Here is a 16,070-nt window from a genome sequence, read left to right on the forward strand (position 1 = left end):
TTTTTTTTTTTTCGGTACACGGGCCTCTCACTGTTGTGGCCTCTCCCGTTGCGGAGCACAGGCTCCGGACGCGCAGGCTCAGCGGCCATGGCTCACGGGCCCAGCCGCTCCGCGGCATGTGGGATCCTCCCGGACCGGGGCACGAACCCCGTGTCCCCCGCATTGGCAGGCGGACTCTCAACCACTGCGCCACCAGGGAAGCCCTATAATTCTTTTTTAAAGGGGTGTTTAAAAATTATTCTGGAAGACTGGTTATAAAAACGGGTATATCCTAATTTTCTCCCTAATTCTTTTTCTTTTTAAATTAAGTATAGTTGATTTACAGTGTTGTGTTAGTTTCAGGTGTACAGCAAAATGATTCAGTAATATGAAAAAGAATATATATATATATATTCTTTTTCATATTCTTCTCCATTATGGTTTATTATAGGATATTGAATATAGTTTCCTGGGCTATACGGTAGGACCTTGTTGTATATCTATTTTATATATAATAGTTTGTATCTGCTAATCCCAAACTCCTAATTTATCCCTCCCCACCCCCTTTCCCCTTTGGTAACCATAAGTTTGTTTTCGATGTCTGAGTCTGTTTCTGTTTTATAAATAAGTTCATTTGTGTCATATTTTAGATTCCACATATAAGTGACATAATATGGTATTTATCTTTGTCTGGCTTACTTCACTTAGTATGATAAGCTCTAGGTTCATCCACGTTGCTGCAAATGGCATTATTTTATTCTTTTTCATGGCTGAGGAATATTCCATCGTGTGTGTGTGCGTGTGTGTGTGTGTGTGTGTGTGTGTGTGACATCTTCTTTATCCATTCATCTGTCGGACATTTAGGGTTGCTTCCATGTCTTGGCTACTGTAAACAGTGCTGCTATGAACACCGGGGTGCATTCCCTAATTCTCTGGAGTGTGTAAAACTGGTGCCATCTGTGCCACCTGCTGAAACAGAGCTGACAAGACACTCAGATCAGCAGCACCTCTACCTGTCTTTGAACGAGCTTCTGTCTTTGAAAATGAACTTGAAACTTCTAACCTACTATGTAGCCTATGATGGCAGCAGACAGACACGCAGGCAGACGGGCAACCTGCCAGCCTACAGCTTAGTCTAAAGTTCATCTGTTGACCCTGCTGGCTGGTCTCGCCTCCCTGAGGAGGCCACGGAGAAAGGCATTTGACTCGAACTTGTTGCATGCCATGGTGGGGAGGAAAAGGCTCTGAGACACAAAAGCCAGTCATGGTCATTGGTAGTGCAGTCTTCTTTTAATATCATGGCTTTTTCCAAGTCGCTCATGAAAGGAGGTCAGGAGGCCTAGGGGTCAGGGGGCCTGGATTCAAGTTCCACTCTGCTGGGCAGGCCGGCAGTGTGATAGCATCTTTACAGGAAGGAGCCTAAGGGAGGAGCAGGTGGTCTAATGGGAGGGCACTGAACTTCCATGCGGGTTTTAAAATCAGATTGTGCACCTGTAGACTGGTGCTAGCATCTGTCACCTCTGACCCAGCACTGAATCAGAGGACAGAATTAGAGGCTGGGCTCTGCACCAGTGTACCTCGAAGTCATCATCTTTCTGTGCCTCAGTTTCCTGTCTTGAAGGGCCCCTGCCAGTCTGTCCCAGCGTTAGGCCTTCATGGAAAGGAATCTGTGCTCACCCGTAGAGCTGCAGGTGTCCCCTCATTCTAAGGCATACGGTTGTCCCGCAGCATCTGTGGGGATGGGGGTCCAGGACCCTCTGTGGACACCAAAATCGGTGGATGCTGGTGTCCCATACATAAAAAAATGGCAGAGTATTTGCATATTACCTACAACATCCTCCTGCGCACTGTACCTCTAGATGACCCGTAACACTTAACACAATGTTAACGCTGGGTAAGTCGTTGCCGGTAAGCAGCAAATTCAAGTTTTGTTTCTTGGAGCTTTCTGGCAATTTTTCAAAAATATTTTTGGGGCTTCCCTGGTGGCGCAGTGGTTGAGAGTCTGCCTGCCAATGCCGGGGACACGGGTTCGAGCCCTGGTCCGGGAAGATCCCACGTGCTGCGGAGCAACTAAGCCCGTGCGCCACAACTACTGAAGCCCGCGTGCCTAGAGCCCGTGCTCTGCGACAAAAGAAGCCACCGCAGTGAGAAGCCCGCGCACCACAACGAAGAGCAGCCACAGCTCACTGCAACTAGGGAAGGCCCGTGTGCAGCAACGACGACCCAACGCAGCCAAAAATAAAATAAATTAATTAAAAAAATATTTTTGATCTGCAGTTGGTTGAATCTGAGGATGTGGAACCCGTGGATCCAGACGGCCAACTGTACCGTTAGGGATTTGTGTCCAAGGACACTTGATCCAAGTGTTCCTGTCCCTGAGGGATTTCCACAGGTAGTGAGAAGGGACATAGCTCCTCTGCTGGAGGATAAGTGGATAGTCTTAAACCAAACTGTAATATAGTTCCAAAGAGTTGGTGACACTCCGTGTCATCATGGTGGTGAAAAGGATGTCACTGAAACAGTGGGAGATACACACTACTATGTATAATAGATAACCAACCAGGACCTACTGCATAGCACAGGGAACTCTACTCAGTATCTCGTAATAATCTGGAAGGGAACAGAGTCTGAAAAAGAATAGATATATACATATATGTCTATATAGATATAGATACGTATAACCGAATCACTTTGCTGTACGCCTGAAAGTAACACAACATTAAAAAAACAAACAAACAAACAAACAGTGGGAGAGAAAGAGGACCTTTCTACCCAGCAGTGGACTGTTCAGAGACAGTAAATAAAATTCTAAAGATCAAGGAAAGTAAGATCCAGGCATACAGCTCAGAGGAGCATCCAGTCTCAGTAAGAGCTGCATTACAAAGAGGAGGTGGTACTGAACGGGTTAACTCAGATCTGCCTCCCGCCAGTAGAATTTTCAGCAGGAGGGGTATCGAAAAAGAAAAAAAAAAAAAATGTGCTGAGGGGCTTTACTGTGAGCATCTTAATAAGCAGGTGTTGCTTCACCTAGGTTTAGAGCATTGCAATCTGGATTGTTGGCAAAGAAAAACACAGCTGAGATACAGAATCGTTCCTCGCCGGTGGTATGTCTTCAGCCCGAAGCTGCGGAAGAGGACCAGAGCTTCTTGGGACAGCTCTGTTCTCTTTCTGGGGGTTATAGGTTCCTTAGCTCTTTCTCACCCTCCCCTAGAGCTGTAATTTACTAAAAATGCATCGCAGATGAGCAGCTCACTTGGATTTTCCTAGTAGCTTCTTGAATTTTACCACAGGCATGAAGAGTGCCCATTAAAGCACCATCCTGGTTTCTCATTACCAGTCTGATCGGAGCTGGGTTACTAGTCAAATGCTGCCGAAGCCAAAATGTGGCTGATGGGTGGTGGGGAGAGACTGAGGAACGGGAAGGGAGTGGGAAACGGGAGGGCAGCTGGTATCTGGTGTTTTCAAATGCGGGAGAGACCTGGAACTCAGTGCTACAGAGGAAGAAAAATGTTCTGAGTAAGGCACTTCAGAGCAATGCGGCAACGGATAACCCCGTGATGTGCTCCTCGCAGGCTGTCCCAGGATTCCACCTCCGCCCTAACGGGTTTGTGAACCGCAGGCGGATGGTTACTTTGCACAGAAGGCCTCCTCGCTTCTGAAATCTGACGAGCTACACCTCAACATGAAGAAGACTGTTACCGGCATTCCAGTGTTTTGGTTTACAATCATTAAAAGAAAAAAAAAAAGAGTAAGTTACAAAATGCTGCAGTGTTTCTTTCCTCTCCACCACTGCAAAATGGTACCAGTTTAGAAACCATGAAACTCCATCCCAGGATTCAAGTACTGAGAGAGGAGCCGTCAGGAGTTCCAGAAGGATGGAGAGTGCTTTACAAATAGTTTTAAGAGGGATTTAGCGGGGTGGGGGCTTTTCCAGGGCAGGGCTGGGTTTACCTGGCACACGTTCTGATCATGAGCTTCTGCCCTCGTCCACATTCACTATGTCAAGGCTAATACCAGGCCCTACAAGTCTCCCCACGTGGGGAGGCCCTGTTCTCTCTGACAAAGGGGGTCTGGCTGCAAGCGCCCAGTGTGATGAAACGGTCGCTGCTGGCTGTCACTGAGTAGCTGCTGAGAGAGAAGGAACGAGAACGTTCTGATGTGGGTCCTCCGCCTACTCATCTGTGCCCTGTGTGACGATTTATCAGTTACATAAAATCCTGTTTCAACGCTAACAGTCTGAGAGGGTGAGAACGATGATGTAATGCTCAGAGCCGTGTACTAAAATACGGTATTTAAGTGAACAACAAATAAAAACCGAGCTCTTTGGGAGAAAATGACCACACAGAAGAGTGAAGATTAAAGCAGCAGGAACAGAGGATCTATGAGGAAAGATAAAAGGAACTGCACGACTTAGCCTGCTCAGGAGGACAGAGATGGATGATGTCAACTTAACTGAATTTTTTCTTACCTGTTCTGAGTGAAGATGGGAAAAAATGACAGTCAATATCCTTGACACACGAATATTTATACACTTAAAGGATACTAAGTCACACATCTGTAGAAATACAGAATAGCAGAACCAGAAAAAAATCATGGAGGTCAACACGTAAGCAGCTTTTGGCAGGAAAAGACTCTGCGGGAAAGAGCTCTTTGCAGAAGGCGCCCCCTTTGCCTTGTCACTAACCTTAAACCAGGCGCCCCGTGCTCTACTCATCTCCAGCCCGAGCACATCTTTCATATCTTTTGATCACACAATACTTTGCCTGACTTCTTGGTTCTTTCACAGACCAGAGAAGTAGGAATGAAAAGCAAGTAACTGACAGATGACCAGATCTCCTCCCTAGCTTCCCTTCAGTAAACTTGCAAACTGTGTGAACAAGGTGGGATCTAAAGGAAGATCACGAGGAGTCGACCAGCCTGCACCCAGCCTGCACACAGTGGGCATGGAGACAACTCTGACCCCCTACCTCAAAGATTCACCGAGATCACTTCCCTGTTTCCCTTTAAAAGCTTTCATGGTGGAGCAGAATCTTGGGAGGCAGTTTTGGGGGGACGCTGCGTCTACCATCTCCCCAGATTGCCGGCATTCTGATTAAAGGCAACCTTCCTTTCTGTCAACGTTTGTGAGGATTTTCTAAGTGGTAAGCAGCAGGACCCGCTTTGATGACTAATCAGTTCAGCACGCTTACCTTACGTACGAGAAACTGAGAACCCAAGAGTTTAAGGGAAGGGCTCAGGCCTTCCTTGCATCTAAGCAATGGCCGAGATAGAATCTCACAGTCAAGATCCACTGTTGTGACCGCCACCAACTACAGGCTGGGTGGCTCTGAGAACAGTCCCTCATCCCAACACAGAACCCTGGTTCCTGGAACCCCTGGTTTCCAAGGTCTCATCCTAATCTCAAGACCCTTATCAAGCTTTAAAAATGCGATGATCCCATGAATTAAAAGTATTCCTTTAATGGTGAAAAAATATGCTGAGAATGTTGAACCAACTGTTCTCCATTTCCACTTAGAAGAGAACACAACGAAACTTGTTTAAACTGTTTTAGACAAGTTAAGCCAGGGCTAGACCAAAGACTTTGGCAATGTCTGTGCAGGCAACTAAGCTGCGAGAAGAAACTGGAATGCCTCCTTCTTCACAGTTTCAGTAATATAACAATGAGCCACCTTCTAAAGAACCTAGCTGTGGCTCTGCTTATAAACACAATGATGGATCAGACAGAAATGCACCTTCCTATTTTTGAGGAACATCCAATAATGAAAGAGTGGTTTCCAGTATGCACTCCGAATGGAATAGTGCAAAGGGATGATCATCACTCGAAAAGGCTCGATGAGAAAAGAAAGTCTCATGTAGCTCCAAGGCAAACATCACAAAGCAGTTAGGAGTCTTCCCACCCAGCACCACCCCAGCCTTCTTGCCCCTTTAAAAAGTGAAGTTTGCAATCCCTGAATGAGAAAACCATTCTTTGGAAGAATAAGTAAGAGCACAGGCTTGCCCTCCTCTGGTGAGGCACTCTGTCACTTAATCTAGAGACAAAGGTTCAAAGTTCTTTTAAAAGAGTTTAATTTTCCCATAGAATCTGAGAAATCACATCAGTGTGCAAATAGCAACATCGAGAGATAAAACAATAGGCTTTCTTCTACAGAATAGAAGTACATTTGTCATCTTGTAGTGTCTTATCAATTACATGACTGAAATGGGTGCTTTCTGTGACTTATGGTTCCTATTTAGTGACTCAAGAGAGCCCGTTTGGATATTTTAATTAATGCAGTGGAGCAAGTTGCATAAAAAATTTTACGAACTTTCTCAGCTCTGACTTTCATCTCTTATTGGCGATGCCAAGGGGAATGTTCTATCTGACTCAATTAAATGGATTCTAAATCCAGGTCAATACCACACTAACGGTCACCATGTTACCCTGAGGAGCTGACTGCCACCAGATGGCCTTATCATTTCTCCTAAATTCTCTCCGAGAACTTATTTATGCATATGCCCTCCCTCCCCAAGTGACACTGCTCATTTCCCCCAGGCCCTACATACCAGAAGCCATTCATGATCTTGGACCTTTGTTCTCCTGCTTGCCTGCACCCATAAGCCCTTCATCTTGGCCCAAATCTTGTCTCCCCTGTGAGTTGTTTTCCCCTGCTGGTTCTAGCCCTCACTGATCCGTCTCTCGCCTGTACTTGTGAGGCTGCTTCTGAACTATGTCAGTTACTTCATACCGCAAACATGATACCTTATATGGATCCGTATCACCCACTGGCCATACTGTATTGGAGGAGCCCCAGGTGTTGACAGAGCCCTAGGCGCCGCCTGCAGTAGGAACGCAATACACCTGGATGGAGAGATGTCCGCCATCTCCTGTCATCGCGACCTGACACTCAGCACGGGCCCTGGTTCCTTACACGGGGTGTGTAAGGACCAGGCAGCTGCTAAGGGTCAAGGGTGAAGTTCAAAAGGCTCAGATTTCTTTGCTTTCTCCCAAGGTACCTTGTGCCTTGGGATACTTAGGATAAACAGCCCTTTTCCCATTATTTCTTCATTATTAGAGAACTCATTTAAATTGAAGTAGTAACTTGATGTTGGTGAAACTAACTATTCAGCTGAAGAGTCATTTAGGTCATAACTGACACAACAACAAAACAACTGCGCTCACCAATGGAAACCAACACTACGTAGAAGGAATCTGAACTAAAGCTGACAGCCGTCCTCTGCTCCCAGCTTGGGCTCTTGGGACGTGTGGCCCCCAGAATGGGCAGCAGGAGAACAGTACTCCCTCCCTTCTCTCCCGTAGATGCCTAATGACTCTGCCCTGTTCAGATGAAAAACTGCCCGGCAAAAAGGAGGCCGTGAGGGCTTCCCTGGTGGCGCAGCGGTTGACAGTCCGCCTGCCGATGCGGGGGACGCGGGTTCGTGCCCCGGTCCGGGAGGATCCCGCGTGCCGCGGAGCGGCTGGGCCCGTGAGCCGTGGCCGCTGAGCCTGTGCGTCCGGAGCCTGTGCTCCGCAACGGGAGAGGCCGCAACAGTGAGAGGCCCGCGTACCGCAAAAAAAAAAAAAAAAAAGAAAAAAAAGAAAAAGGAGGCCGTGGCTTCTGTGTCCAAGGTCCCAAATAGTGTCCCCATCAGACTGCTGGGGGCGGGGGGGTAGGTGGACGGGGCTGTGTCCAGCCCCAGGCTGACAGCACACTGGGGTCCTCTGATGAAGACCTGTTTCATCTTCTCTGCAGCATTACTCTGACTACCAGGCTCCCACAGAAATAATTAATTGTTCAATTAATCTATAATTTAAGGTTCCCCAAACCAGTGGTCCCCACTCAGTCTTTCTCTTACCTGACTTAGTAGCCACAACTGACACAAGGCACTTCATCCTCCTTGAAGTACTGTCCAGATGCCACGCTCCCCTGGTTCTCTTCCTACTTCATTCACTGTCCCTTCTCTGTCCCTCTGAGTCCCCGGGACTCAGCCCTGGGACCTTTCCTCTCCTCCATCTACCCCCGCCCCCCACTTGATGATTCCATCCAGGTTCACGGCTTTACAATGCATCAGAGGGGACTTCCCTGGAGGCCCAGTGGTTAGGACTCTGCGTTTCCACTGCCGGGGGCACAGGTTCGATATCCCCGGTCGGGGAACTAAGATCCCACAGGCCGCGTGGTGAGGCCAAACAAAAACAAAAACACAAACGAAAAACCCCAAACAACAAAAAAAACAAAATGCACCAGAGGCTATCAGTTCCCAAATACCGTCCATCCCCACAGCTCATGGATCCATATTTGAGATTTGCCTACTCGCTAAAATTCATTTGCAGCCCCCAGATCAATACTTGGGATGCTTTTGCGGTCGTCTGTAGACCTGCCCAGAGTGGGCAGGGAGTCACCGAGCGCTCGCTCCCAGCTGAGGGCAAACACCGCAATGCTCTGCCCTCTTGCTTTGTCTCTCACAGTGACAAGAACTACAGTTTTCACGGTCCAGTTAGTGCCACATTTTCCCACTCTGTGGATTTCACTATTAAAAACGGCCCCCAGGTGTCAGTGCCGAGGTGCTGTCCAGTGCTCCCAAGCACAAGAAGGCTGCGCCTTACGGAGAAAACGCATGTTCGATAAGCTTCATTTAGGCGTGAGTTACAATGTTGTTGGCCTGAGCTCAACGGTAATGAATCAGCAACAATATTAAATAAAGTGTCACTGGACAGAGATACACATATAACAAGGTCAAGTATCGAGCAGCTGATGACAGTACTGGGACTAGAGACCCGCAGGAACCCAGCCCTGTATTTCCCCTGGGAGCGGGGCTCAGGGTCTGCCCGTTCAGCGCTCACAGTGACTTTATGGGACAGAACTGCTGTGCAGAACGAGAGTCTCCCCTCAAGGCCAGACTCCTATTCCAGCTGCCTTCCTGACCTCACAAACGTTATCAAATCCAAACCTGAAACCCTGGTGAGATTTCTGCAACGTTCTCCCCCCACATCTTAATTAAAGGCAACTGCACCCTTCCAAGGACTCAGGCCAAAACCCTTGGAATTACGTCCCTCTCTTTCAAACCCTACTTCTGGGTTTTCAGAAAATCTTGATGACGTCACCTGCACATCATATTTGGAATCCGACAGCGTCTCATCACTTCCACTCTGCCAACCTGACCCAGCCCCGACCATTTCTCACCTGGACGACTTCAGAGCCTTCTAACTGGTCTCCTTCCTTCCACCCTGGCCCTGTCCCCCCCGCCATCTCTCCTTATCCCAGCCTGTCCCCCACAGGAATCTTGGTGAAAGTTCGATCATGTCACCCGTTACCTCAGATCCCTCCAATGGCTTCCAGCCACCCGTGGTCGTGACAGTGACTTCTAAGTCCTGGTCTGCACATGCCCTGCCCACTACTTCTCTGACTTCCTCCTTTCTCACCCTGCTCTTGTTGCTCCTCCCACACTCCTACCTCAGGGCCTTTGAACCATCCTCGGAATGCTCTTCCTCCCAATAACGGCATGGCTGGCTCCTTCACTGCAATCATATCTTTACCCCACTGTCATCTTCTTCGTGAGGGCTGCCTTGATCAGTGTAGTTAAAATTACAACCCCCTACACACACATACACAGGCACACACACACAGACACACTTCCTATTGTCTTTCCTGCTTTATTTTTCTGCATAGCGCTCATGTCCATCTAAGATACTAATTAATATATTTAGCTGTTTGCTTATAGTCCGTCTCCCTCTCACTCAGATGTAAGTACCACGAGGTTGAGGATTTTTATCTGTTGTTTTTTTTTTCTACTGATGCATCGCCAGTGCCTAGCACAGGAGGTAGGCACTAAATAAATAATTCTTGAATGAGGCATAATGTAGCACTTACCATACCTTATTCAATTCACCTGTTAGCCCTCCGTCTCTCACAAGACTGTGAACATTTTGAGGTCAGAGACTCTTATCTAATTCACATTTGTATTCCTAACACCAAACTACTGTGCATGACACATAACAGGAATTCAATAAACACACGCTGAATGAAGAGAAGGGGAGCAGAGAAATAAAAAATTGCTCATGTTTATGAAGCTTAGGCTTTTATTGAATTCAACAAGCATCTGTGCAAAGATGGGTAAGCCAGAGCCCCTGCTCTAGTGGAGAGGGGGAGAGACACAGATAAATATGGAAGCTGATGCAACGTGATAAGAGCCATGATGAGAAAAGGAAAAGAACCAGGGTGACAAAGGAGAGGATGGATGTTGGGAAAGCAGTCAAAAGAGGGTCATGTAGGGCTTCCCTGGTGGTGCAGTGGTTAAGAATCTGCCTGCCAATGCAGGGGACATGGGTTCGAGCCCTGGTCCGGGAAGATCCCACATGCCGCGGAGCAACTAAGCCTGTGCGCCACAACTACCGAGCCTGCGCTCTAGAGCTCACGAGCCACAACTATTGAGCCTGTGTGCCACAACTACCGAGCCCGCGTGCTACAACTACTGAAGACCGCATGCCTAGAGCCCATGCTCTGCGACAAGAGAAGCCACAACAATGAGAAGCCTGTGCCCCACAATGAAGAGTAGCCCCCACTCGCTGCAACTAGAGAAAGCCCACGCACAGCAACCAAGACCCAACACAGCCAAAAATAAAAACAAATAAATAAATTAAAAAAAAAAAGAGGGTCATGTAAGCTGGGCTTTGATGGCCGAATAGGAGTTTGCCATGCAGACTGCTGGGGAGAAACAGCCTAAGCTCAGCTGCTCACTGCCCAAGGCATGTCTACATAGACACAAGCTCCCCAGTGTTGCCCCCTTCTTACTCTAAAAGGTCCCCCAAGAATCTTGGTGCTCAATAAATGTGAACAAACAGAATTGCTATATTCCCATAGTCCTCCTTTTCCCCCTCTTCACTCCAAGAAAACTCTATCTCACAACAGAATTACCCGAGGGCTCCACTTGCCACCATTTAGGATAAAAGAGCAAAGGCCACATCCAAACATCAGTCCCGGTTGCCAGACTCATCAGTGACTGACATCTAAACACAACCAGACCACTAGGATGGCAGCCACTTAGAAACCCAGAGAAACTGCCATTCCACAAGCTCTGTCAAAATGTAAAAAAGCGAAAATCAATTTAGAAAGTGCTAGAGACTTCCAACATCAGAGCCAAATATGAGAACAGTATGATGCATATGTCAATATGCACATTCTTTGTCAGAGCCGACGTCCTGAAGCAGGAGTTGGGCGGCTACAGCATCCTCGGCTTCCTCGCCGGGCGTGGCCTGGGCAGCAGCCCCTGCGGAACAGAGCAAAGCCATTCCAGCCAGGAGACCGGACCCCATGACCTCATAGGCCTGTCCATTTTCTGATGCCTATGACTCACCACGGTTGGAACCAGCTTTTTTCCTCCCTGTCTTTTAAGAGCAATGAGAATAAGCTTGTCTCATTCATTTTTATTTGCCGCTTGCCTGGTGGCTTGGACTGAACTGGAGAAATTCCACACACACACACATCACACACACACCGCACAGGCTCACATTTCCACCCACGCCCCCCACCTCAGGGCATACACATGTGTCTACACGTGCATCTCACAGCACAGATGCTGATCCAAGTCCTCCTGATGGAGTCCAGGCTCTTCCTGAAACCATGACTTTTTGATCCTAGGACGGGGACTGCTCACCCTGCGTGCACCTCCATCAGATGTGCTGGCTTCGCAAACACGATCAGAACCATCCCTCCTTCTGTATCTAGTGCATACACACAACCCAGGGACAAAATTCCAGGGTACTGTGACAGTCAAGAGCTAACAGGTACTGACCACATCTTTTCCCCCCCTCCCACATTTATACCATCTTGATCTCCTCCTAAATCTGTGGCTTCCTTCCCTTCCCCTCATTTTAGTCTCTATTCCCCTCAAGTCTGTTCTTTTCTCCTCAGTTCCTTTAAACGTGCAACAGCAGTGACATTAACAGTGATGACTTAACACCCATTATCACGCGAGCACTTGAAGGGCCCTGAAGTGCCTCCCAGGTCTTTCGGAGTTTCCGACCATGCTCTGGGCCCCAGACCCGCTTAGCATGAGGCCTGCTTCCCTCAGCCTGCCTGGGAAGGTCACGTGGTTGTATCCCCAAACAAACAGGAATGACACTGGTCATATAACATCACCTCCTCTCCTTCAGGGCAGGCTTACTATTCTCATTAAGAAAAGCCATCATGGTTTGTAGGATGAGAATTCAGCCTCGGTCTCCATTTTCTCAAAGTCCCTTCCAGTCTCAGTTCTTCCTGCTCTTAGACCTTCCTAGCTTGTACTCACTCTCTCCCCAGCACAAGCTGATGCCTCTACCTGGAACTCTGTCCCCTGACTTTCCCATGGTCGGGGCTGCTTCTCGTCATGAAGGCTAATGCCTGAGTCTCCTCCTGTCCTCTTAACTGTCCCAACCCCTCTTCACACCTGCCATTCTATCATACACTCCCGTTTTGTCTTCTTCATAGCATGTAAGATCTGAAACGTCCCTGTTCACCTGTTTCTTTTCTGCCTGTCTCTCCCAACTAAAAGGTCAGCTCCACGAGGGCAGGTGTTCCATCTCATTCAGGCTTCACCCCAGGGCCTAGAGCAGCATCTGGTACACAGCAGGCACTTGCTGGATGAATGGATACAGTCACGTAAATGGAAGCCTCAGTAACTTCGTACACAGTTCTGATGGCCTTTCTCCGGGCCCCCAGAAGACGGAAGTGGAGTCTCAGTACGTGTTCAGATCTGCCATAGCATTTTCTGCATTCCGAGTGTCAGGGACAAAGGATCTCTGGGGTTCTGATTTTAGAAAAAACTTTAATTCTTGGCTTCTCCAGGACAGATCAGGATTGGCTAATTAAAGAGAGTGACTTGGTCAAGGTCTGAATCAGATTCCTCCTATCAATATTTTCTTTCTACGTGTTTCTATATCAACATTTTGTTTTATGTGTGTTTGCACCTTACTGTCATCCCACATGTCACTGTAAATCATTTAAAAACATAGATACACATGACATATTTCTGGTCTTAGAACCTGGGAATTCACCCAAATCAATTCCTGGCCTCCACACAGGACCACACCCAAATCAAATGGGATTTCCATCCAACTATTAAAAGGTTTCAGGGGAAATCACTTCCCTTCAAACTCATTCCAGTGTCTCTCAATCTTTTTATTCCTCCCTCAAGGGAAACGAAGGCAGCTGTGATCACGTGCCAGGCTCAAACGCTTAAGACAAGCGATCAGGTTGACAAGCGGGAAAACACACACGCGCAGTCCTTACCGACATAGCCTGGGGTCCCACAGGCTGTGGACATCACGTCTCCTTTGCCCTCCATTTTGGACAATCCAAAGTCACTGATCATGATTTTGGACTCCTCATCTTGACTGTAGTACAATAGGTTCTCAGGCTAAAAAGAAATGTAAAAACAAAGTCACAATCTGTTTTAAAAGCTGGGTTAATTGTGGGAGCCTCACCAAACCACCAAAACTTAATGACAATGAAAGAACAGACTTGACCTTTAGACACAGTAAATGTCCTAAGAAAAGCAGTGTTTAATGAAAACAATGCAGGGAGCCTTATATAGTATTGGGCACTTACGGATTTTCAATAAATGTGAGTCTCTTTCCCTTATTAGTATTTTCTCTACTTAAGAACAATGAACCACATATTGAGGCAACTAGAAAGCAGATGCCTCTCAGACTTGTCAATTCATTTCTTGGGTTAGGGGAACAGAGATTTCCAGAAAGAAAACTGCCTTTGCAGGTGCTATTCGGTTTCTTTTTTCTGACCCTTGTCAGCAACCTGTCTCCAACCTAAGGGTCTCTCCCCCCGCCCTAAGGGACGTCCCGTGTCCATAGCTCGGGCACATACACTGCACTTCCCCCTCTCCTGGGCCAGCTGATATCCGGGCTCTCTGCTCCCTGGGAAACGGGGGGAGGCCATCACGGAATGAATCGGAGGTGGAAGAACATGGCTTTCTAGCCATGTGTTCTTAAAAGCTCTGTTTCTGTAGAAGATAGGTCAAGATGGTTCCTCGTTTGCTTCCCTGACTGTAAAATGTCAGGGCTCAGGCAGCAGTAACGCACGACATGCAGCAAAGGTCCGATTACAGCCCCCGTTTCCACTCCAAGTCTGTACATCAGTGGCACCTCCGTGGCGTCTACATGGGAGGGGCTTAAGGATGGCAATCCTGGGGTAAACCAGGAGACAGCAAAGTTTCGTTTGTATGACATCCTGTGGAAAACTGGGGAATCTGGTTGTTTCTGGCAAAACATGGGGGCGGGGCTTATGGAGACGGAGGGAGATGCTGAGCAAGCATCCCCCGACCCTTGCTGTCTCTCACGGTAATTTTCCATCCATGACCCCTCACTCTGCTCAACGGCTATACATCCCCATGTGTCCTTGCCACATGTGCAGTGGAGCCCAATTCTCTCCCCTAATGCAATGCCCCTCTTGCAGGAGTCTTGAATAAAGCCTTCCTTACCATTTTAACATGTGTCAGAACCATTTTTTTCTTTAACTGAACCCCAAGGAAAAAAATACTACCCCTCACTCAAAATAACATGATACATCATTCACACTGACTTTAATCCTGTGGATGAAGCATAAAACTAGAAGAAAATCAAATGTATGCTTGAGGATGCTTTCAATTACTTTTAAACAAGAATAAAATGGACCAATCAATAGTAGAAATAACAACACTTAGAAAGCAGAGGGAAATAATCTAACCAAACAGTGCACGTGGTTCATGGTTTCTCTGAATGTTTAGGGATTCGCCTTTGATGAACAGTAAGAATCCAATCATGGGTGCAGAGAGAATTTTTTTTTTTAAGTTTCTGATTTTATAACTTCCTGTCCCAGTACTTCTACAGCTGTAAAGTCAAGGATCTCATGCTCCTAGACAAGGCTGCATCCAGGCAGGAGATGGCCTAAGAGCCAAAAATCTCTCCTGATACCTTCCTCCTACAGGAGATGCATTTGGACCAATAAACTACTCTTCTGAACGGCAATCACCAAGGAGGGTTCAATGGACTGGTAGTTCTCAGCTTAGGTCAACACTTTTACTTACCTCAAAACTTCGTAAGCACAGCAGGGCTTTACTTGCGGGGAGGGGTGAACAGGGAAAAAGTGGGAGGGGGGCTTCCCTGGTGGCGCAGTGGTTGAGAGTCCGCCTGCCGATGCAGGGGACACGGGTTCATGCCCCGGTCCTGGAAGATCCCACGTGCCGCGGAGCGGCTGGGCCCGTGAGCCATGGCCGCTGAGCCTGCGCGTCCGGAGCCTGTGCTCCGCCACGGGAGAGGCCGCAGCAGTGAGAGGCCCGCGTACCGCAAAAAAAAAAAAAAAAAAAATGTGGGAGGGAAGATGGGCTCAGGGGTGATGTGGGTGGAGGCCCCCACAGACAGTAGGAAGGCTGTGAGGGGTGGAGGGACAGGAGCAGGGAGGGGATCTTACAATGCTTCCCGGGATCCTATGAGGCCCAGGACTCACCCGAAAAATTATTCTTCGGTATTTTACGGCATCTTTGCAAGACGATTCGTGGCCAACACTTGACTTGGGATGTCAATTCCAGCCCTTGTTCACATAACAAGCTTTTAAAAGATCTGAATCAACACTTCCTGTAAAGTTCGTGTTATACATAGTCATACTCCTGATCCAGTGATTCTCAACTGGGGACAATTTCGCCCCCCAGGGGGCATTTGGCAATGCCTAGAGACATTTTTTGGTGGTCAAAACTTCAGGACTGGTACAGGCATCTAGTGGGTAGAGACCAGGGATGCTACTAAACATGCACAGGACAGCCTCGCACAGCAGAGAATGATCCAGATCCAAAGGGCAACAGTGCCTAACAGGAGGAGGCAACAGTGGACATTTCGCTTGTTTTGAAAAAAAGACAACTAATCATCTTTAGCAGCTTCTGGGGCAAGAAGACACAGGAATGCCTTTCTGAAGGGAGAAAGAGGTACAGCCACCTGTGGGGGTAGGGCAGCATCTCAAATTGTGCTCTTATCTTGTTTTTTTTTTTTTTTTTTTTTTTTTGTGGTATGCGGGCCTTCCTCTGTTGTGGCCTCTCCCGTTGCGGAGCACAGGCTCCGGACGCGCAGGCTCAGCGGCCATGCCTCACGGGCCCAG

The 16,070-nt window shown here is 47.8% G+C and overlaps 1 protein-coding gene across 7 annotated transcripts in view; it reads right to left on the bottom strand.

The window, feature by feature from the left end:
• Positions 1–16,070, bottom strand: part of CAMK1D (calcium/calmodulin dependent protein kinase ID) — a 449,867-nt gene that overhangs the window by 44,675 nt on the left and 389,122 nt on the right. For all 7 annotated transcript variants that reach the window (XM_055087827.1, XM_024129560.2, XM_024129561.3 and 4 more), the window contains one exon: positions 13,221–13,347. In XM_055087827.1, coding sequence (XP_054943802.1) covers positions 13,221–13,347 — 127 coding nt within the window. The remainder of the gene's footprint in view (positions 1–13,220; positions 13,348–16,070) is intronic.

This window comes from Physeter macrocephalus, chromosome 11, assembly GCF_002837175.3.
Source record: "Physeter macrocephalus isolate SW-GA chromosome 11, ASM283717v5, whole genome shotgun sequence".
Taxonomy (NCBI): domain Eukaryota; kingdom Metazoa; phylum Chordata; class Mammalia; order Artiodactyla; family Physeteridae; genus Physeter; species Physeter macrocephalus.